The sequence below is a fragment of the Triturus cristatus genome, chromosome 12 (genome assembly GCF_964204655.1).
Source record: "Triturus cristatus chromosome 12, aTriCri1.1, whole genome shotgun sequence".
Classification (NCBI taxonomy): Eukaryota; Metazoa; Chordata; class Amphibia; order Caudata; family Salamandridae; genus Triturus; species Triturus cristatus.
The window spans coordinates 49,108,766-49,132,753 of record NC_140595.1 but is presented as its reverse complement, the minus strand read 5'-3'; the positions used below and the strand labels follow the sequence as shown (position 1 = coordinate 49,132,753).

The 23,988-nt window shown below is 44.3% G+C and overlaps 1 protein-coding gene across 1 annotated transcript in view; it reads right to left on the bottom strand.

Moving 5' to 3' along the window:
* MAP2K2 (mitogen-activated protein kinase kinase 2) overlaps window positions 1-23,988 on the bottom strand; it is a 47,542-nt gene that overhangs the window by 19,966 nt on the left and 3,588 nt on the right. The window contains exons 2-7 of the mRNA XM_085639529.1: window positions 22,594-22,804; window positions 19,470-19,616; window positions 18,578-18,655; window positions 17,368-17,419; window positions 16,874-16,998; window positions 15,310-15,523 (exon numbers count right to left, since the gene is read on the bottom strand). Of these exons, the coding sequence (XP_085495655.1) occupies window positions 15,310-15,523; window positions 16,874-16,998; window positions 17,368-17,419; window positions 18,578-18,655; window positions 19,470-19,616; window positions 22,594-22,804 (827 nt within the window). The remainder of the gene's footprint in view (window positions 1-15,309; window positions 15,524-16,873; window positions 16,999-17,367; window positions 17,420-18,577; window positions 18,656-19,469; window positions 19,617-22,593; window positions 22,805-23,988) is intronic.

Genomic DNA, 23,988 nt, shown 5'->3' with positions numbered 1-23,988 from the left:
TGGGAGGGGACATCCTGTCGCACAGAATTTTTAACTGCCAATGATGCATTAGGGAACTGCAGGCAATTGGGCTAAAGTGGACAGTGGTCACTTTGAGTCCGGGAGCTGTATTTCAGACTGCGAGGCATTATTTAGGCAGACATTGGTATTCAACACTGAACAGTATGGTACAGACCACCAGGGTGTGAAGTGTGTTTATTTTGGACAACGGATAGGTTGTGTAGGAAGTTGGCTCTCTATATCATGGACCAAAACAAGGTGCACTATGTAGAAAGTCCAAACAGACCCCAATTGGCTTACAGAGTTAAACAGATATTTACGGTCAGTTTCTGGGGGTCTTCTTCAGGACTTGGGGTCAAAGGAGGCCAAGATCCAAAGTACCACCAACAGTTACTCGTTACCTGCCCTGGGGTGTCCGGGGAGAAGAGGTGCTGGTCTGGTTGGCAGCTTTGCGCGCTACACCAGTGGAAAGAAGAGGGGCCACCTGGAAACAGGCTGCAGAGGGAGACTTGGGGACATCTCTGGGACCTCCCTATGGGGGGCTCGGGTCACAAGGGCCCTGGCAGCATGGGGGCACAGCCGGTTCGTCGGTACCCAGCTGGGGCACAGAGTGGATAGTTTGGCTGGGCTCTGTGCGTCCAAGGCCCTTGCAGCAAGGCCACTCTGAAAGTGCAGACGTCCTTCGTTGGCTGCTCAATCTTGCTGGAGTTATTGGTGCTGTTCGGCTCCGGTCAGTCCTAGTGTCCTTTCACTCAGTGGGGACAGATCTGACCTTCAAGGGCACAGGTACCACTTCCTGGGGAGCAGCAACACTGTAAACTGGACTCTGCTTCTTCGGTGCCTGCAGACGAGTAGCTCGTCTACTCCAAAGGAAATTGCTGCCAATATGGGATGGGCTGGCAGTCTACAGAGGTTCTTGGTAGAGGCTCTGCTTCAGGACGAAGCGTTGTGTCTTAATTGTCAGGACTTGGTACAGGCAGAGTTTGACGCCAAAAGTCCACATCAGTCTACAGTTCTCGCTTTTCTTGCGGCTATGGTTTATCCTCTCCTTCTAGATCCATCAAATCTAACCTGTCTGGGAAAGCCTTGGGTTGCATATCAAAGGCAGCTGAGGCCTTTAAAGCCTCCTGCGTTGATATGCTGATTACTTAGCCATCCTGATTAGGGGAAAAGACAACACCTTCTGCCAGAGCAGGAATTGTTTCTCCCTTCAGAGTGCGTGGGCTCTCACCTGCAGAGGATCAGAACCCAGTCTGTGGCGGCAGGTTTGTATTCACCAATCTGCCAGTACACTAATAGTCTGTGGGGTTTCAGGGGGCACCTCTAAGGTGCCCTTTGGGTGCATGTATTAATAAATCCATCACTGGAATAAGTGTGGGTTTGTTAATCCGAGATGTTTGATACCAAACATCTTGGGTTTCAGTGAAGCCCTCATGTAGCTGAGGTTCTTGTAATTACCAGTGCCCAACATGTAACTAAAATGGCTTCCCTATTCACTTGTAATATAGAAGAATCTACTTGTGCATAACAGGGGCATATCAGTTCATGCAGCTATGTACACACATTTGGTATAGTGCATTCTGCTGTAGGGGTGACATACCTAAACTGCATGCAATTTCTGCAGACATGGCACACAGGAGGTGTGCCATGTCAGGTCTTCACTTTCCCTGCACCATATCACACAGCCTGCAATGGCAGTTTGCATGGGTGTGCTGAGGGGTCCCTTGGGGACCATCTTTAGTACTTCATGCCATAGGTACCTGGGGTACAATTTACTAGGGATGCACAGGGCTGCTAAAGGAATTGCCAATTAGGGGAACAATTGTAGTTTAGAAAAAGATCTGGCACTGGGGACCTGAACTTAGTCAAAATTGCATCAAATACCAGGCAAAAAGTGGGGGTGACCATGTCAACAATCATTTGCAATGCAATAGGTCTCGCATTTGTAAAAGTTGGAGCTGTTAGCTTTGAAAAGGAGGATGTTTTTTAATTTTTCTTTTGTATCTGCAATGATAAATAGACATCTTATAAGCAAAGCAACCATGGCGCTTGATGTGGGCGTGGACCTGTGCGATGAACCCTTACCCCGGTGCGTGGAAAGTACAGAGGAAATCAGTGCATGGGATGGGCCTGGGATCTCCCACAGAACAAACACGATTGCCCCCCCACCCCACACACACACACACGCGGGGAAAGGCTGGCGGATTCCAGCAAACCAGGAAAGCAAAGACAGGCGAAGGCGGACTCTAATCACAGACAATCTGATCAGGCGCCTTTAGAGAGATGGTTCAAACTAAAGCGAAGCATCCGGGCCTGGCAGCTTCTCTCCTCGTCTCGGGTCCTACAAGGGCATCGCTCAGGCTGGGTTCCTAAATCTAGAAAACTACAACTGTCCAGGACGGGCTGGTTCGAGGATAAAGCGCTACTATGGAAAGTGAACAATGAATTCCAGCACAGAAACAGTTCACTATTCACAAGCGATGGAGCGTGGTACATGAAAGGAGCGGGGTATGCGGTCTGTGAACCAGTTCTTGTGCATCGGTGCGAGCCATGGTGACTGAACGGCTGCTGCTGTAGTACCTTGTACGTCTTCAAAGCTCTGCGTTATCAAACCCTCTCCCCACACACACACACACACCACCCCCAGCCCCCACCTGATGAAAACACGAGATAACTGGGACATGTAAGGACTGCTGTGATCTAATTAACACGTCTGCATTTTGAGTTTTATTTGTAAAAGTGCAAAATTCAAATACAAAACCGATATAATCTGAATATACAGTATCGACAATGTGCGAGTCCAGGTCGCCTTGCAGTGTCCAGTGTCTTTAAAGAGTCCAAATAAATTACTTTTTGTGTTGACATGTTCACAATGTGCTCTGATGTCCAACGACCAGAGGTCGGGAATGCAGAGAAAGCCACAGTATAGCGTCCAAGCCGCTCACTATTTAGAAAGTAATAAATTACATGCAGTTCTTGAAACGTCTGACAGCGACCCTCAGTGCGGAAGAGTTCAGGGTCGTCTGACGTGGCATACACTTTTGGTTGGCTTGTCTCAATATGTGGTCGGTGCTTGGCTGGTGCTGTGGATGAAATGCGTAGCCCCTCAAACACTCTGGAGTGGTAGTAGCAACTCGCAGTGCTCGCATCCAAAAGCACGGTAGGCAGTTCTCATCGAGGAGTCTTAGAATGGGGCTCTCATCGGGATAAAATGCAGAGCCCCTCACGCGCTGGGTTAGTTATGAGTAGTACACCGCGGTGCTGGTGTCGGAGCCCCAATAATAACAAGCGTCAGGGAAAGCGATCGCTATTGGAAAACAAAGAAGCCCGCGAGTGGTGCGCGCGCCACAGCGAGCCATGTGCTTTCCATTATCGCCCCAGTGTCTGTGCACGATAATTGAAAACAGATGTAGGCCGTGCGGGTAACAGACACCAATAGGCCATGGGTGGAGCAACGCGACCGCCTTTGGCCTATTGCGTGTTGTCTTTGTGAAAAACATGCACGCAAAGGTCAATAGCGTGGCCTAAAAGGAAAAGCACACACACTAGCGTGTGCGATTCCTAGCTCAATTTTCTAACTCCCTTCTACAGGTCTCTCGCTGCGCGAGCAGTGCTGAGCACTGCACCGCTAGGCGCAAGACGTAAAAAAGGGGTACTTTCTTACAGTTTGGGCTATAGTACAACTTAACAAGGGGGCCTTATTGGGCAAAAGGCTTTTTCAGATTCAAAATTAACTTGGAAGGATATGGTGAGGCACATAAAATTTAAACCCAGCTTTTGGGTATAAAAGACACAGGTCATTTGGTGGCAGAGTAGAAATGTGTGCTAAGGTATTCAGGAACAGAGAAAGAGGAGACTCCAGCAAGTCTTGCTGTTGGTGAGATTGAAGATGCTCTTCTCTGCTAATCAAGATTTAGTAGTTACTGGGTCTAAGCAAAATGTCTCTAAAAATAATCAGAAATTATTAGGTGGAGAAACATGATCATGTGCAAAACAGCAGTTCTGACTCATCCCTTGTTTGAAACTAATGACTCAACTCTCACTTGAGGTTTTTAAATGATATATCGATCATAGTCCAATTACTGCATTGGAAAAAGTAGACAATTGTTACACGTCTTCTGTTACAGCTAAGCATTATCTGTAACATACTGTACAACTCAATTCAGCACCGCTCAGGTACGGAAAATTTATCCCTAGACAGACTGCGAGTTGTAATCATCCCCATTACAAATTTCTTACATGCTATATAAAAAGACAAAGAGCACCATATCACTGGCAAGGGAGAACACTCCAGATAAGAAAGAGGTGAAATAGGTTACTGGGACTTCTGCATTATTAGTGCAGAAGGTGCAATGGTCCTAGGCAAAGGGTTGTGTGGGCATACGTGCAATTCCAAAGAGGGGGTGAATGGCATTTTCTTCCATGCTGTAGGGCTCATTGCACTCTTGCTATACCATTGTTGGGACATGTAATGAAGTTATGCTCCAACAGATGCCCTTGGATTGTTGCATTAATCTACCACCCACAAATCTCAAGCTAAAAGAAAGATAATCGATATCTTTGTGTTAGAGAACCCCTTTCTGGTCTAAGAGTTAGATGTTTAATGTACTGCATGTATGACCCAGCTGAATTGTCATGTGCAGCCTCAAACCAGAACGGTCACTACAGTTATGCCAATCAACTAATTACCTTTCCAACACTTCCAATATTCTGAACCCATGTAAAACCTCCAGCACAGCCAGAGTTGGAAACTCTAATTTTGCTTGGATTGGTTGTTTCTTAAATGCACAACCATTTATGAACTACCACAACAAACTCAAAATCGCTGTCTTCGTATCTCCTCCTGCCCCTGGCATTGCTGCATTCTCTCGCTATTCTTCCTTTTTGCTCCCTCATTCTTGTGTTTTGCTAATATGTCTACATTTCAAAAACAGACAAAAGAACATTACTCATACCTGTAGAGGCAGTAAGATTTTGAAGTAAAATATTTTTTTCTTTTTAGATGTTGTCTTTATGACGTACCCAACAAACAAGAAACTATGCCAAAAAAAAGAAATATTGTACTGACCTGAAACAATAGTTTTCAGTCATACTGACCCTCACCTCCTCAAAACATTTTGGAAACTCCATGCAGGATGAAAAAAAATGCTTCGAACTTTATGCTAGGGGCTGCAAAGAATGTCCACTCAACTCTCCAGTGTGCGCAGGATTAGTGCTCCACCTTGTGCCTCACAATGGCCCTTGCCCACAAACCAATAGCTCGGTGAGAGGGAACAGGTTCTCCAAATCCTCTGTTTTTTTTGGGGGGAGGGGGGGGGGGGGGGGTTCTTCCACACTTTTTCTTGAATGGGCTTATTATAATTCTGACTAGATACACAAGTAAAGCTCCTTGTATTTGTACATCAACTATAGAGGACATTAGAATTAGTCCTGAAGACGAATGTGCACTTTAAGAATAGGCCCTGCTCAATGCATCTGGGGAAAAGGATTTTGGCTTGTACCAGTTTTAGCATGTCCTCTCTGTGCCAGAGTAAAGGAAGTCAGCTCCTCTTCAACCCTTCAATTCCTGGTATGCAATTGACTGTTTAGAAAGGAAACCTTTCTGGCACATGCACCTCAAGTTGTAAGCGATTTCATAGAAAAAAGATTTTATGGAATACCATTACTAGAAAACCATTTCACCTAAACTGTGTAATGGAAATTTGCAGGATGAATGACTGTTAGAAGGTGGTTCTGACACTATGGGCCGCCCGGATTTTTTGATTTTTGAGCACCTAATTGTTGAGCTTTTACTGTGGGGGATCCTCATAAGTTGGGACTCACCCACAGTGAACTCAGGATGTAAGAGACTGCATGGGGATTTTACCGGTGTTCCCCTGGCTTGACCAGGCCACTGCGCAGCAGCTGGAGTAAGGGACACCGGGCTGGTTACATGCAGACACGTGTACCTGCGTGTGCACACGTGTACGGGCTGCGCAGGGGAGATTCCTAGCGTGCGCAGTCCAGGAGCAGCTACAAAGTGAATGATGTGGCAGGACTTATGCAGTATTGGTTGGTGATATGGAATAGGCTTTATACGCTGGAAAGAAACATGCCAGGGAAAGTCAGTGTGTTTTACTGTGTTTTCACTTCATTATTTCCCTAAGGGAATGTGGGGCCCATGGCTAAATTAACTTCCACAAGGCCTACAGTTTCCAGACATGTACTAAAGCCCATTGTATTGGAGGTGAAAAGACGTATCCTGCAGAGTCCAAAGTCATATTTGTACTGCTTTTGGGTCACCCAGAACTGTCATATTTCTGTGAGCCAGCCAGGACCAGACCCAGGCTGAGGGCTGACCTCAGCTGGATGGATTGATAACCTTTCTTCCACAAGCTAGGGCCTCCTCTCCACGAAGAGAAGATGGGAGGGGATACAGGCTCATCAATTAGCAGCTGTCACAGGGTGCCAGGCACCAGGCTGCACAAGGAGGGAAGGCAGCGTGGGGGATGAGGCTTCAGACATGTGGCCAGACACCCTGGACAACGCCATTATTGAACAAGCTCAGAGGCTGGACAAGGAGGGGGCAGGGACGTGATGTGTTGCTGTTTGATAGGACCAACAGAGAATTCCTGCCAGCCCCCTACTCAACTTTTAAAAAGTGCTTGCACAGGAAGAGAAGGGCTCTCTGGGGTGTGCTCGGCTGAGGCTGAAGGTGCTGGAGCCTGGCGCAATGGGCAGTTGGAAGGAGAGACCCCTTGACTGCCCCCAGGACCCTATCAGCACCAGAAGAAGAGCCCAGGACTGGTGCACAGAAGCAGAGGCCTCTGCGCAGGGAGAAGAAGTCCCAGAAGGAGAGCCTGGCGAGAGGCTGGCGCAGGGACCCAGTGAAGACAGCACCCTGCCGAGTCAGAGACCCTGAGGGCGGAGGAGAGTGTACCCAGTGGCGGGGGCTGGTGGAGAGGAGCATGAAGCGCCCCATGGTGCCTCGCCGGGCATTTGGAAATCTGCTGTTTTGGTGCTTTGTGGCCCCCAGAGGAGAGGGGTCACCCTCACTTGTGAAAAGGTGCTGGGGGAGCCGCTGGAGAGGCCCAGTCTTCCCCCCCCACAGCACGAAGAAGTCTGCCATTTTGGTGCCCAGAGGAGGGGGTCACCCTCACGTGTGAAAAGGGGTGCAAGGGGGCTGCAGGAGCCCCGCAGTCTCCCCCAGCATAAAGAAGAACAGTCCACCCCTAAGTTTCACGGGGCATCTGAAAGAATAACCCCTTCAGGACTCAGCCAGCCTTTAACACCTTCTAGGCTGGAACTTATGTTCTACAGCTGAGGGTGTACTATGAAGTGCATCACGGATTGAAGGGCTGAGTTGGGGGATGTCTGGAGAAGGGCATCCCCTGGAGGTGAAGTGGTGTAATTGCACCGAAATGCATTTACTATTGGTTATTTCTTTTTAGGGGGACTGAAAGGCACATATGTAAAGTGAAGTACCTGTGTAAGGTGATGTTAAGCTAAATGGAGTTATGTTGCTGGACCTTCCTGCTAGGGGGTCGGGCTGTATTTACGTAATCTCATGCTTTTACCTGGGATTCCTTTTAAAGTGAGGAGGCACACTGCAGGAGAAGTGTAGTTGCCAGGAGTACTTCTTTTGAAGGGACTGTAAGTCAAATGTGTAAGGAGATGTCATAAGCCAAGTGGGGTTATGTTGCCAGACAGTCCTGCTAGGGTGTCTGGCTGTATATGCGCAATCCTGTGATTTCATCTGTGATGCCCTTAGGGGCTGTAATTGCAATGCATTCAAATGATCAACCAAGGTGATGAGTACTGTCATTCTAAAGTGTGCGTAAACATGGATTCTTGCTGCTGCGCTTAGGTGAAGACCCCAGACTGCTAGCCCTTAAGATATAGAGGTGCATACTTTATGGTCAGTAGGAGATGCTCAGTCAGGGTAATGTGTCACCAAGGCAGGTTTACCCATTTTTAATGCTTGTTGAGGTAATGGGGTGGGTCGCCACTGGGATGGTGCCAGTGCGCAGGGCCCTCGCTCCAGGTTATGTTCAACTAACTGCATTGGGGGCAAGTTGATGTGCATACATGGGAGTGGTGGTACTAGACCCCACCCCCCCCCTGCGGGAGGGGTGGAGATGTTATGCAATGTCACAAAGTAATTCCAACAGCTTATGTATATTTGTAAATTGGTGCATAGTATTGAGTGGTGTGTGTGTTTAATAAATGTACTCTTACTTTTATAAAGCAAAGTACAGACTGGACAATCAATTATTGAGTGTTATTTTTGTGCACCTGCAAATGGCGATTACTAGCCCACACCACCTCCCTTGAGTAAGCCTCAGCCTGCTCTGCAACGCTACCCTCTGAGAGTCAGGCGCTACAATTGGGTGTTTGGTTCCCAGTGAAGGACAAATGTAGTCATGTTATTTGTGCAGGCCTCACAGATGCTGCCTCGTTTTCCAACAATGACATTTACCATTTCATAGAAACCAATTCATAGAAAGACTTTTTTCGAAATTGACCATTGCAAGCTAATTCTTGAAGGTACAAATTTAATGGTTGCATTCAGAAACATTTGACAGATATTTCAGATTTATTCCTTCTACATTGTCAATTACTTTTGATGCTTTTAGTTTGTTGACTTACTCAACCACGCCTAAACACCATCTATTTCTGACCTCTAAAGCCTCTTCAGCCCCAAACACCCATGCCAGATCCTTAAAAATCCCTCACCAACCCTAAATGCCATCTATCCCAGACCCATAAAACTACTCATCACCCGAAAAGTCAAACCACACCTGATACCCCAAAACACCTCAGCATGCCTAAACTCCACCCCTGCATCTTAAAAGCCTCTTTCCACATCTAAACTTCACCCATCCTTAAAACCCCTTACAACCTTTAAATTCCACCCTTACCTTAACACTGAAAACCCTTTATCACCCAGAAATCTACCCATTACAGAAGATTAAAAACGCCTCACCATCCCTAAACTCTGCCCATCGAACACCACACAAAAAAAAACTTTACACTACACCGATCCCCGAACCCTATAAATGCTATACCACCCTTAAACTCTGCTCATCTGTTAACCGTGAAAACCCCTCACCACCCCTATACTTCACCCATCACTGACCCTCTAAAATTCACTTGTCACCCCTACACATTACCATGAACCCAAAAATTCCTCACTTCCCCGAAACTCCACCCAATTTGAATATTTTGACTTTTTCCTTAAAATTATCTTTACTTTGAAAAGGTTTCCTTGAATTTTTTTAGATTTCCTTAAAATTGTCTTCCCGCAACACTAGGTTTCTGTGATATGGGTTTCTTCAATGTGGTTACTCAGTATTTGATTTTCCAATAATTCGCATATATCAGCACCTCGGACCATCTCTTAGTAGTAAAGCTCTACGTCGAAAGACTTGAAATCTTGAAGTATAAGGCAATATGTTTAATCTGATTCCACAAAAGTGAGCTATGGTCACTAAACTGTATCGGAGTAACCTACAGTTTGATCAGGCTTCTTTCAGGGTCCAGGAACTCTTCTATACATTCTTAACTGAGTCCATCGCAGTTGTGCTGGATGCCTAAAAATAATCCACAAATCTCATACATAATGCCTTAGACATTAGTCTGTGAAAAGAAAAAAAGTAGTTGTGTTTCAGGGTGGAATCCCATATTGAACCTTAACTTTCTTTGCCTCTTCAGATATTTGAATATCATAAAAAGCACAGGACATATCACACAAAGGTGAAGGCAGCTACCATTTGGTGCCAGACATGAGCCTCGGTGACTGTCCATATGAAAAATACATAAGAAATCATTCTTTTGTGACAATTCCTTTGGCATCTTTCTACACGGTTCCGATGCAAGGAAAACAGGCGAGTTTGGGGTCCTGAGCAATAATAAATCGGATTGATGATCCTGTTTCATTGGGTTCAAAGCTTAAAGTTCTTCTGCTAGAATAATAGTAAAAGAGCAGAAGCCGCTTTAGTCGGATAGGGTGAAAGCCACCATAATTTCCGGTTTAAAAAACAAAAAAGTCTGCATCACACTCCCTGCTCCATTAAAGCAAACACTTTGCCTTGTGTTTACTCAAGTGCAACTGTGCATCAGGAGCAGTTCATTATCAACATACGGAATGCTGGGCAGGTGCTCAGTCAAAGAATCTGAAGCATAATCAGATGCTCTATCCCGAGAGTGCCTGTGCACTGATGGATGAGACTGTATGCTGCAAAGCTGTTCACACTTCACACAATGTAAAAAAAGGTTTAAGTTTCCGTGAAGTGGGGGGGGACCTTATCAGGAGTCTCTTATCAAACTGGTTGTGAAGCAAAGACCAGGAAGAAATTATCAAATTCAATACAGACTCTCTCTCAAATCCTTGGGCTCCAGCACACGATTTATATAACCAAGAAAGTTGACAATATGTGCTCACAGTCTGGTTGATTACATGCCGCCCTTCTTACGGTCTTGTGTGGTCAGTCACAAATGCTGCCAATAGTCGTTTCTTTTGGCCCATGGCTCCGGAGTACAGCCCCAATATTTAAGTATGTTTATATGTTGGATGGGCAGGCGAGGGGGGCTTTAATACATATGTCCATGGTACAAGCTTGCTATAGGATATCTTGCTTGAGTACTTGGACTTTCCAGTACATTGCAGCCCCCACACATCCTGCTTAGGTAGAACCAGTACGGTTCACTCCTGACCCTACATATTGAGACACTGCCCAGCCAGGCACAGGAAGAGAATGTTTGATAAGTGAAATTCAGCCCCAGTAACAAAGAAAGCTTAGTAGCACCAATTATTGCACTGGAGGGTTGAAAGGAATAGGCTATAATCGAGGGATTAATGTGAGCAGTGTTAAAGGGTGCCTCTTGGTGCGGGATGGAGCATTATCACCAATCAAACATATGTACTCATCTGTGCACAAAAACAGTGCAGCTATCAGCAAGGTGTATGTGCATAGAGCGTTATGTGATGACATGAAGCCTTACCAGACAGCTAAAGATCAGCCTCCCATGGAACATGAAGCCTCATTTACAGCCTGGACTACTGCAATGTGAAAAATAAGAACAAAGGAACAGGCTGTTTTTTCCCCATTCTTGTAGAACATTGTTCCATCTAAATCACCCGAACCTGGAAAAGACGTTTCTTTTCAAGACCAAGAAATTCTAGTTGCTGATGTTTAGTTGCTTTAAGCAGCTAGAGGACGAGTTACTTGAATGCACAGGCAGTTCTTCTCATCCATACTCTGATGAGTCTGTGCGGATGGAAACACAGGCTTTTAGGGATCTAGCTCGGATGCATGCGACTAGATTTACCTCAAAGTACTCCACACCAAGACAATCTGAAGGATTAATATTATGCAGATGGATGCCAGAATGATGAAAATGATATAGTGCTCTTTGTCCCAAATGAGTAACATTTTTAGGTCTTGGCTAGCGATGGCTGCGCTTGCGCAGTCTCGCTCGCGAGAGATAATGACTTGGGAGAAGAGGGACTTGAACCCGCCCCTCTTCTCCCCTGTTCTCCATTGGCTGGCCTAGTAAATGCTGGCCAGCCATTGGAGAAGAGGTCCCGTCACTCCAATCATGCCCCGTCCTTTTCGGATCAGGGGGCGTGTTTTTTGCAGAAAGTCTCATTCTCTCCTCCAGCCAATGGCTGGAGGAGAGAAAAGACAAACACGCCCCCCAAACCGAAAATGCCGCTGCGTTTCTCGGAGGCATTTCTGCTTCGCCTCGGAGAAAGGCAGTTGTCTCTCTCTCTTTCTGTCATTTGTCTTCCTCTCTTTGACAGGCCCACAGGACCGTTCTACAGATGGTGAGCTTTGTGCAAACACATTCCGAGTATTTGATCTCCAACAGCACGCAGTCTCGCTTTCCTCCGAGCCGCTGCGATGAGATCACCTCCTGCCCTGCTCCTCCCTCACTCCCCCACCCACCCGAACTCTGCTGCCTCCCGGGCTCGGAACTAAAACCGTTCGTATTCACCCGACCCTTTAAAACCCTCTCCTCAGCCCAGATCGGGACATTCTCGTAGCTCACACCGGGCCAGTGCTGTTTGGGAAAGGCGGACCCCGGGGTATATGCAGGAGCTCATTTGTCTTCCTCTCCTTGACAGGCCCCACAGGACCGTTCTCTGTGCATTCTGCAATTGTAGCCTTAATTTTATAAGGTAATGATAGGACTGCAATTCCCAGAGTGCACCGAAAAACTGTTCTGAATGAGATATGCGCGCATGGACCTGAGAAAATCGAGAGATCTGCTGAGACGCCTTTGCATACCAGAAAATTTCGTTCCTCCGAATATTAAATGTCCCTCAGTACATAAATCGTTTCCGACGCGTTTGAAGTTAAAGAGAGCAGCCTCACACTAGGTTCTGGAAGGCACGAGCGCCCTCTACAGCCCCATTTTTACCGTGCAATGAATTAAAATGCTGTTTTCCTATCACTAAGAGCAAATTATTTGACTACATTGAGTACTTACCGGCCTGAGCAGCTGCTTATCTGCTGGGCAAAGTTGACGTTCTTGGGTGTTTTATTATTTAAGAGCGATTTACGCCATTCTACAGTTGTCTCACAGAGTTTGAAAACTGTTGATACATCGCGATGAAACAGGAGCAGACTTTGCCATTAAGGAGAATGTAATCTTTTTAAAATAAGATTTGCGTTTTTATACAGCGCAGACATGTCACTGTATATGTGAGAGAGGTGTACATATTGCATTTGCAATAAAAGCACTGAAATAGCAAAGTTGTGCAACTCAATATTTTTACATGACGATACGAAATTCCTCAGTACGCTTAATGCTGCTTGTAATGATTCCCAGCAGATGAGCTGTTCCTCCTGCGCTCTGTAGATTGAGATACAATGCCTGATAGAATTTAGTTAGTAAGAATGTATCAGTGTCCTCAAGATAATAACATACATATAATAGAAATATTTAATGGATCAACAGTCTATGGGTGGACTTACAGGAGTCTACAGTTTGGCCATTGGGTACCATTGGTTGGCATTATTGTCACTCTCCGAGATGCCCAAGGGTAAGTCGAGCGCTATACAAGAACTCACATACAATTGTTTGCTTCTTATTCAGTGGCTTTCCACGTCCCAGCTCGTCCATCCTCTGTATGACCATCCTCTGGAGAATAGTCTCTTTACCATCTCCCTGATTGTCTGCCTTCTATCCATCCCGTACTCACTTTTAGGGAGCAATTTATTTTTCTTTTTTTAAGTACTGCTTGAGAGTGCATGTGTTTTCCAGCTTTCTCCTTGTCTCCCTATGTGCTCCCCTCAAATGCCCACCCTCTCACTTAGTGTTCCTCTCATGTGTACATTTCCGTACATTTCACCCTAATTTCCCTGTGATTCATGTTGTTCCTGCCCCATATGCTTCTGCCCCACCCCCCATGTTGCTGTCACTTTTACATGTTGCTCGTTCTCTTGTGTGTGTCCCCCGTGCCCTCCATGTTTTGCTCTCCTTCCCCGCACCCTGTATTTTTCTCTCCAGGTGTGCATGCCACCCTGGCACCTGTATTGCTCTCTCCCTTTTCTGATGTTTTTTCCCTCCTTGCCCTACCCGCTCCCCCATTCGCTCCTCTGGTCTGTTGCCCTTCCATCCTGCTGTTTTTTACATGAGCTTTCTTGCTAAAATATTTTTAAATTGTTTTATTTACCAATCCAAATGTCGAACTCCATCCCCTGCCATTCCACTAGCAAGCATGCTTTCTGACTCACCCAAACACACACTTCACAGGGGAAACAGGGGCTCCGTACAAAAGCCAGTGCAGAGTGACCGCTCCAATTCTCCGATGGGGGTGGAGGTACCGGAGGGAGGCATGAGGGGTGACAAATCGGAAGAAGAATGGCAAAGTAAATGAGTGTGGAAAGATTAGAGCGATACACACGTCGCACGGAGAATTCAGTGCTTGTGAGGCCTGCGTGTTCCACTTAGAGCGCCTCACTTCGGGGCAGACCCCCTCCCCCAACCAGGCGCGAGCTCAGATCTTGCATGAGCCGGAGGCCATGTCTGCGCCATCACTGAGTGCCAGGCCCTCCCGGCTCAGACACAGGGCCTCTCTGCTGCGCTACCTGGCCTCTCTGTAAGTGTGCGTCTCTGCTCTCCTCAGACCCTACCCCAGACATGCCAACCCTCCCGATTCAGGCGGGAGACTACCGATTTCAAGGCAAGTCTCCCGCCTCCCGATTCCTGCAAGCAAAAACCCGATTCCTCTGGGTTTCAGCTGACAGGGCTTGGTAATGTGTAACGTGCTAATTCTTCCAGCAATAGTCAGAATGGCGATGCAGGGGCTCTAGAAGGGGTGAAAAACCAACAAAGCCCCATTAACAAGCGAATGGTCTTTTAAAGACCTGTGAAGTACTTGGGGGCAGCTGTGTGTGTGCCTGGGCTGCCACACAGGTGGGGGGAGGGTTGGTATATGCACTGCCAGCAACCTGCCAGGCCAGTGAGTGCAGAACACTTGCATAACCCTCTCTCTGCCTGCCATCGCGCTCCATGCTTCTGAAAGGTAAGAAAACAAGCATTTACAATGCAACGGTCTCGGCATTGTTAAAGTTACAGCTATTGGCATTGCTCGTGACAATGCTGTTTCTTTAAATGTTTTAAAAACAAAAAGATAAACAAAAATAATGTCATGAGCAATGCCAATAGCTCTAACTTTACCAATGCCGAGACCATTGCATTGTAAATGCTTGTTTACTGTAGTATTCCCCTTCAAAGCCTTTCCTGCAGAACTGTTGATCTTGTAGAGGAAGCCATGAGCTCTAGAGCCAACAGTCTGAGAGGATGGAATAGAACTGAAAGACCAGATAACATTTTGTAGGTTACGGGTGCCAAGAGAAAAGGACATCTTTTCCAGCGTTTGGAACTAGTTCAATTTACTGGCACATGAGAAGCAATACTGGCCAGGTTAGATCAGAGTGTTCGGACTGCTTAACACAGCAGGGTGGACAGAGGGAGATAAAGTTAAGAGGGAGATAAAGTTAAGATCTATAGCAGCATTTGAACAGGTAACTGCCTTACCATGTGGGCTGTCTATTCTCTCAACATTTTGAAATAAATCTGGAGGACGTATTGAGGCCGAAATAAAGTGATGCTGTCACCCGCCAACCACAGACACTGAAAGCAACTTTCCTAAGAAGGCTTAAACTGCATAGGAAAATGAAAGCATTAGCTGTGCGCTTGACTCATTTGAGGTAGAAGGGTAATTAATTAAAATGCATTACAGACATCTGGAGATCACTGGTCAGGACAATATATGACCATCCATAATTTAGCATCACGGTAAAGTAACATACTCACTGCTGATGGGGCGTCCTGGGGGTCTCGGCCTAGGGGAGATGCTGTGGGATTCACCCTGTGCTCCATCCACCATCGGTCGACCAAATATTGCTTCAAGTTCCTTGGCATCAGGTGGCGGGATGGGGTATCTGCCAATTGAAAGTTCTACTAGTGACAGACCCATACTCCAGATATCGGACTGCACTGAATAATGTGTACCCTGTAACCGTTCTGGCTGAAATAAAGGTGGAGAGAGCGAATTAAAATAAACTGCACAGCATTTGCCAGAAAAAGGCTGCTTTTCAAATTTCTGCAGGGATGACAGAAATTAAATGCAAATAGAAATAAGAATGAGAAAGTGAAAATTAATATTTCGGGCCTGCAAAATAGGGGAGAGCGTGAATCAGAAAAGCAGAATGACAACATGTACTACTTTAATTGATGATCTCTCACCAGGACTGAATATTATTCACAGAATCTGAGGGCACACACATGCAGTTTACAAAGGGGAGATACAAGTCTACTCAGTGCTCAGGAATTTCAATAAAATATTGGTACACCACTCTTCAGTTCTGCCCATGTAACCTTTGATTATTTAAAATTACAGTTAAAAGACATTTCACCCGGTGAGTGAAGTTATTATTCCTTCAAATGCAGACAAGCACAACAGACAGTGAAGGAGCTAAACAACCTGCCTTATACTGGAGCCATCACATTTGGATAAAACATCCTATATGAAGGTTCACTAAATCAATACGAAAAAAAGTAAATCTACAGGCCTGAAGAACTATTAAAGTGAAACACTGGGAGATAGAGATCCACACAAAATACATTTCCCATTCCAGTAAAGGGGCCCTGTTTACACAAAATATTCTGGTGACGAAACACTGGAATGTTCTCCCTTTATACCATACTAGTAGTGAAGGAGAAAAGGAATATATAGCCAGTTCAACCAGGGCAATAAGTTTAATGCATGACACATAAGGGATCGTCAGAAGACACAAAGTTCATCTTTGGTGCCCAACTGCTTTTGGAGGGAAAAAATGAAATTAAATCTGTTGCAACGCTCATAATGTGCACAGGCTCTGGTGCATATTACATTGTCAACGCACCGGATGGACACATTGGAGTACACTGCACTTACCCTATAGCATGTCCAACCTAGCACAGAGGAATACAAGGTCAGTGAAATCCATTTGTTAACCTCAATCAGGGAGGATCACACAAATGAATCAGACTAAACTTCACCTCTACCTCATACATCTGCTTTGGTTTGTGTATTAAGAGCAACACATCTGCATTGCAATATATTTAACTGCTTTTTGATTCCCCCATCAGTAAGATGCCCTTTTTAAGTTAGACGCCTGCATTTTGCATGGAAAAGTCAGATGTTTATTGTTAAATCTGCTGCAAGTTGAAATAAACTTCTCTTTACTTTTAAGAAATTCCTTATTCATGAAAAGTAATTTGTTTCGGTGATTAAGGTTTCTCTTTTCGAGTTTGGTGAGCTTGCAACTCAATATAGCAGTTACAACTGCTTTGTGCCACCTCAAGTGCCCCATAAGTACAAAAACGAGACACTTACCGACATGTAGGACCTCGTGCCCACAAAAGAATTGGCCATGGAGTCTATGAGTTGCCCGCTCACTCCAAAATCACACAACTTAATTTCTCCTCTGGAGTTCACTAGGATGTTGGAAGGCTTTACATCTGAAAAGAGAAGTCCAGAAAAGCCATGCATGTCAGGTGGTTGAAAAAAATTTCCAATAGGGTTTTATCAGAGGGAATAAACACCTACACCACTATGGGCTGGCACAGGAGGGGATACAAGAATGTTTTAGCAGTGGAGGTAAACAGGAGTCCTCGAGTGCATCTCTGATCCGTGATGTACTCTGGGAAGTGAATCAGGGCATTAGTACTACCTTCGGCCAGGATGACTAATGCAGAAGAAGCAAATCAAGGACAGGAGTACTCTAGAGTATCATAAGGAAACATTTGTTGTCCTAGAGTCAGAAAGAAGCAGGAAGGGCTAAAGTATGCCGCTGCAAAGGTTTTCAGTTCATTTTAAGCAAGACTCACCTCTGTGCATGATCTGATGTTTTTCTCTTAGGTATGCCAAACCGCGGAGTACCTGAGAAGAAAGGACAAGTGAGAGACCGGAAAAAAGCCTAATCATTGCATAAAACTGATTAAGAGAACAGACTTCTTCAAAAAAAGGGGGGGAACCCAAATCAATAACCCTCCGGCATCTGGGTATATAAACGATATATGGAAAAAAATAATGCCTCGGGACTAATAATGTAACATAAATTTTGGCGAAGAGATAGATAAATTATCTCTTCCCTAGAGTAATTTTTTCACCAACACAACCTTTGTTGCTTTATTTTATGGCCAAGTCAACGGCGATTCCAATGAGAACAAAAAATATATTTTAAAAAAAATATATATTTGACTGTTCAATAGTGTAGGTGTAAGTATATTTATTTTAAACCCCACTTTGTCTGCACACTTTCATGAAAATCTTTTGTTTTTAGACATATATATACAGACATATACAATATTTACAATACTTACATATGACAAAACAACTGAACATATATTTATCTATCTCTTCGCCAAAATTTATGTTACATTATTAGTCCCGAGGCATTATTTTTTTCCATATATAAGAGAACAGACTTAGCATTGCTGGAGCACAAGTCCAAAAGACACTAAAGGGATGCACCGTATTGGTGCAGGGGGAAATCTGTAGTCAATGAGATCTAGTCTCACATAAATAAACAATCGAAACATTCTAACTCCTTGAGTGCCCCGCCCTTTCCACGCCCTGTGCAGGGCGTTTCATTAGCGGGCGGGGCTCATGACGAGACCATCTCGTCATGGGCACTCAAGGGGTTAACTTCCAGTCGTGCATGAAAATTAGTGGTCAGCAACACATCTTTCTGGTTCTATTAGGACAACACTGTTGATTGGCTTCTACTTCCTCCCTGGACTACCAATAACACCAGCTTCATCAATTTAACTTCTAGACACTTAAAACATGCAAATCATTGACTGCAAAGTTAGAGATCATGCCAAATGCAAAAGTGACATTACTCTACCTGGACACTTCACCAAATACATCAATCTTTCATAAAATCCTGGTAGCTTTGTTTGAGGAACAGACAGCAATGTAAGGTGTGCGGACCAGTGTGCATCACCAACACTCTAATCTTGCCACAGACTTTTAGAAAGTTCTTGGCTACAATGTGAGTCTTTCATTCCTGTGTTGCAGTCATTGGACACTCACCGCAATACTGACTTTTCCCAGTATCTCTTCTGGGATCCGCCTGGCTTCTTTCAGTACTTGATCCAAAGATCCACCATCCTAAATAGAGAGAAGAAAGAAGACAATCCTGAAAACTCGAGTCCAAATCCCTCTCTCCGACTTCGAGACCTAAACACAAAGCAAAAATGTACTGACTAGAGCGGAGTGCAGAATTGCAAGATCTAAGGAACAAAACATACCACCACATGGCCACTTGAGATGGCAAGAACGCCTTAAATATACATATATACACACACAGATTTTATATATATTTTTCGGCTTGCATCTACCTAGGCACAAATGTCTCACACATTGATATTGGAGAGGAATGAGTTCTCCTTTCCCAACGCTTTAAACATCTCAGGTAAAATGAGCAAGGTAAAAAAGCAAACATTTTGTTCCCAATCAGAATTACAATGTTGCACGTTTTACATTAGCACAATGGACTTATCAAGGAGAGATAGATTTGAAAGCAAAAGAGCAATCCTGGGGAGAAACAGCATGAGATACTGGTATAGAATCCGAGTGATGGTAAAACGCAGGAATGTGGTGGGTCTGAAAACAAAACAAAAAAGTAAGTAGGGGGCAATTTCACCATGCCTGAAAAAAGAAAACAGATCAAGTAGCCAGAACAGGGCAATTACCAATGCTTTAGGCGAGACAAAAACGGTCTGGTGTCATGTTGGCAACGTGAATTTCCCCAGCATCTTGAATATTGGACAACTGCTGCAGTAACCCCCCCCCCCCCCCCCCCCCTTCACCCCCACAAGTGTGTGAAGGGAGCTAAAGTATCTGGTATTGGCTGTAATATATATGAACATTGGCCTCTCCATTCCACCCCAAGAGACACCGCGTGAACACTGCTCAGACTCACCATGTGCTCCATACAAATGCTAATCTCCCCATCGCTGTAGAAGGCACCGTAGAAGCCCACAATGTACGGAGAGTTGCACTCATGCAGCACTTGCAGTTCCCGAATAATCTGATTCCTGATGGCTGGCTTAATCTCCAAATGAATCAACTGGGAAGATGAAAGGTAGAGAGGTCATTGTGGCAAGAGTATAAGCATACCTTGGATAAGTGGATAGTGGAACATGGACACAAACATCAACATGACTGGGGTTAGCCAACTACTGAAATAGTGCCAAGAATGGACACTTCTGGTTGTTGTGACAAGCGGGCTGTCTTTTGCTCATGCTGATTGCATGCAACATTCTTTATTTTAAAGGACAGCTGTATTTACCACATTCCAAAAACAAACATTCAGGCACACTGTACACCGTGATGTTCTGACCTGAACACAAAGTAAACATGTCCTGCATGTCACAGAACTGATGCAAACAAACTAGAAGGAAATGTTCTTAAAAAAAACAGTTGTTTGAAGGTGGTTTACAGTTTAACTGTTTCACTCTCAGGAATCGACAAGTATTCAGAGGGAGAAAAACAAAGATCTTTGAATCACACGTCCAAAAACATGAAAGGATCAACTAGAAAGCAACCAGCAGCAAGAGTGCTGGTGCAGACGGGACAGGTTAACATGAGAGCAGCACGCTGGAGCGACAATGACCACCACAGGCCGGTAAGAGGAAAACGTTTACTACCACAGTTACACCGATTCCATTTTATGGAAACGGTTTCAAGCTTCTGCACACCTAGAGCTGTTTAAACCTCATTAGGAAACTTTCTCTTGTTTAACTACCTGACCTGTCAGCCCGCACAGCTATTGGCCTGGCAGTTATGACTGGTAGCATTTAGAATCATTAAAAAAGACCCATTAACTTTTTCGCCGAAATTTAAAAATAAATACAGGAAAACAGAAGGTTTTCTGTCTGTATTTAGCTCTAAAAATCAGTTAAAGTAGAAAACAGAGCTGTTGGTATGGTATCTATCTTCAATTGCTGAAACGATCAGTCAGTTTCCTGTGCATTAATGTAGATCGCTAGGTTTTTTCTAGTCCTATCACAGCAACATAACTTAGCTTTATACATGCTTACCCACACATACAGCAGTTCTCTTAGTAAAGTACAGTCCTCAGTTAACACGCATCACCATCTTTAGTTGCGTATTGCCTTTTACATGGAGATATGTTTCAGTTTTATATTTTGGGGGTCAGATTACGTTCTTTATTTTTACAGGCTCAAATTCCAATTGCAATATCTCACTGCGTGGCTTTTTAGAAGATCCAATAGAATTTGTCACGTGGACATTAACAACAGGAATGCAATATATTCTGGAGTGACGGGGGGGCGATAAGAAAACAATTACTTCTTTACCACAAGGGTAATTTAAGGTTTTACTGAGAATGTTTCAGAAATTATGATCATTCACCATAGAGCCATTTAAGTTAAAAGCATATATAGCCCATCACACATGGTTGAGATGGGAGGGGGTGTGGGGGGTTCCACTATAATAGCCAGTTATATATTCTTTTTGACTAAGACCCGTCCAAAAATATCAGACTACCCAACACTCACATTGGGTCCGACTCTAGACTAAAATGTACTTTTAGAAATGAAGTGGTCTTGCAGCTTCAAGAGTTGTTAAGATCAAACCATATTCATGTCCACTTTGTCTACATTCAACAAGAACACAGGATTTAAAATACCCTGGTTGCGGTTTATTCCCTCTGCTGATGGGCTTCACATATTTGTAAATATGGTCACTTTCTACAACATTGTACGACTCTGGCCACAGGTGTCCCCGACTCACGTTTGAATGGTTACGCTTATCCCACATGGAGAGAGAACATTAGGCCATGTAAGAGACCTCTGTGTCAATCACATCTGCACATAACCCAGGTACCCCTCTGGATCTACCCGTTACATACTAGTAAGGAAGCTACTGAAATGTCCTTTCTGACAAAAGCAACCCAGAAGAAACCTAAACCTTTCTACGGGTCCTGGCCTTCTTGCGAGAAGACAGGCTAACATCACAGGTTATCACTGGAGTAGACTTGAAGATGTGAGCTTAGAATAAATTACAAGCCACAAACTGCTCAATGCTGTATACACTTCACACCATAGCCTTTGGTCACTACTCGAATTTCAGAATCTGAAAAATCTCCACAACTTTGATGAGCAGAGACTCACACAACAGTTAAAGTGGGTTCTTTCGTAAACCTCAACTCTGAATATTTTCACTTGTGTCATACCCAACCTAAACCCGGTGGTAGGAATTTACTGGCCAACTCCAAAACAAATTTGGAGAATACGTTGTACTCCAGTTAACCAAGACATCAGCTCACTACTGCTCCTCTAGGAGTGGGTACTTAATACAACCAAGAGACGGAGTCCACATCTGCATATAAAGTTAGAGAGCATCCATTTTCTGTTTCCAAAGATTCCCATGCTTGTTATCAACTCAACTTTTCTTGGACACTAAACCTGCCCTTTTTTTGCAGGTCTTTAGGAAAGCAATCATGATCCTTTCGACCAAATCACCCCTTGTATGCATGTATGTGCTCTGATTTTTCATAGAGAAAACAAGCTCCGACTGAGCACACTACATATTATGGAGAACTGCATGCATAGAAATGCTTATTGTAGGAAGCTGACCTGTAAATCATTACATAGTTTACCAATCAAATGCTTACGAACTGTAACAATGGTACCCAAATATCAAGCTCACACTATACATTTCAAAAATACAAACGTAAACAAAGTAAGCCCAAACAACTTCATCTTTGCTTTGTAGGGGAAACCAAACCAGGAGAACATTTAAATCTAAAGTCAGGTTGGGCTACAATTTAAATCACCAAAAACAGTAAAACTAGAAATGTTTTATTTTACAAAGAGGACACTAATGAGTTCCAGTAACGAGCCTCCTCAAAACACATCATACCAATGGATCGAAGAGCGCATCCTTACAACGTACTTCAGATAACATACTAAACATTAAGAGATAAGGGGGCCTTGCAGTGCACACAACGAAGAACCCATCTGAAAAACATTTCTATGGCACATTAGAATACACACCATATTTAACTAGTACTAGCTTACCTTCCGTGCCATGATGAGCCCTGAAGGCCTGTGCCGCACTTTGGTGACCACACCACCATTTCCTGCACCTAACTCACAGATCCTGTCGAAGTCGTCATCCTTCAGTTCCCCAACTTTGGCTTTCTGGGTCAAGAAAGCTTCCAATCGCTTCTTCTGTTGCTCGTCCAGCTCCAATTCCTCTAGTTTCTTCTGCAGATCCACTAGATTCGCTCTGTAGAGGGTGAGAGAGTAGTTTGAAGGTTTTTACTGATGCCATGCTACTGAGAATTACCAACTATTGGGGGGTCCAGTTTACGAGTTGTTTATTTGTCCCAAACAAAAGCACAAGTGATGAATCTCTTCAAAACACTGCTTTAATCCTGCATTGGCCTACTAAACCTTCTGTACGAATTCTAACACAATAGTTCTTATTCCCCATATTAACTGCTGAATCTTTATAAATGAATTAGATCTCCATAGCTTGGAGCATGCACAGAATGATCAAGAGTCAGAGTGGTAAGTAAACTGATGGTCCACACACCCCACTCTGTTATCGTCCCATAGGATGCTTTTGAGATTCAGTTCAACTCATCCATAGAGAGAGCAGTTGGGACAGTAGCTAGGAAAAAAAAGTCATCACACTTAAAAAGAAACTAGTGTTTTTTAAAGTGTAGAAGGAGATTATGCAAAAAAAGGGTTTTTGGTTGGAAAGAAAATAGAAGCAGCCGTGGAGGGATAAGGAAAAGACTGTGGAAAAGCCTCAGTGATTCATTTGAGTGTTTGATATGGCGGCTACTGAGAACCAAATGAATAAGGATGGAGCCAGTCACTGCAGGATCAATGGCATTTCCAAGAACTCCCAAAGGAAAATAATTTCTATCAACAGTCTCCGAAAGGCCCATGGGAAGCAGCGATCAGGTATGGGCTCTTAGTGCGTCATTTTTAATTTACTTACTACCATTCAAACCCAAAGGTGTGAAACAAGGTATAAAACTTCATTTGAGAGCACTCGATGGGAATAAAGGTGCTGGTATGATCTCAGCTTATTCGTTTATCTGCAACCATTCTACACTCTTGATGTGCATGTGTTCAGACATACAGTGGCGAGGATCTCTTCAACACAGAGTTAACGTCAGAGTAAACCACAGATATAGGATATGTAAAACTGAGATGCAGGATGTAGCATAAGCGATAAGCTGGAAAAATGTACTAATTCCTGATTAAAAGGAAATCCTAGTTTTTTTTTGCCTTGAGCTGTATGCCTCAGAGCAGCAATTCGGTCAATGCAAAATAGCATTTTAACCCTTTCTTAAAATATCTGTGGAATTGTTTAATTTTCCCACAATGCTACAGGCCTGAAGGTAAAATAGAAAGTAAAGCTTCTGGACTTTGAGGAAAGTTGCACTTGCCCAAATA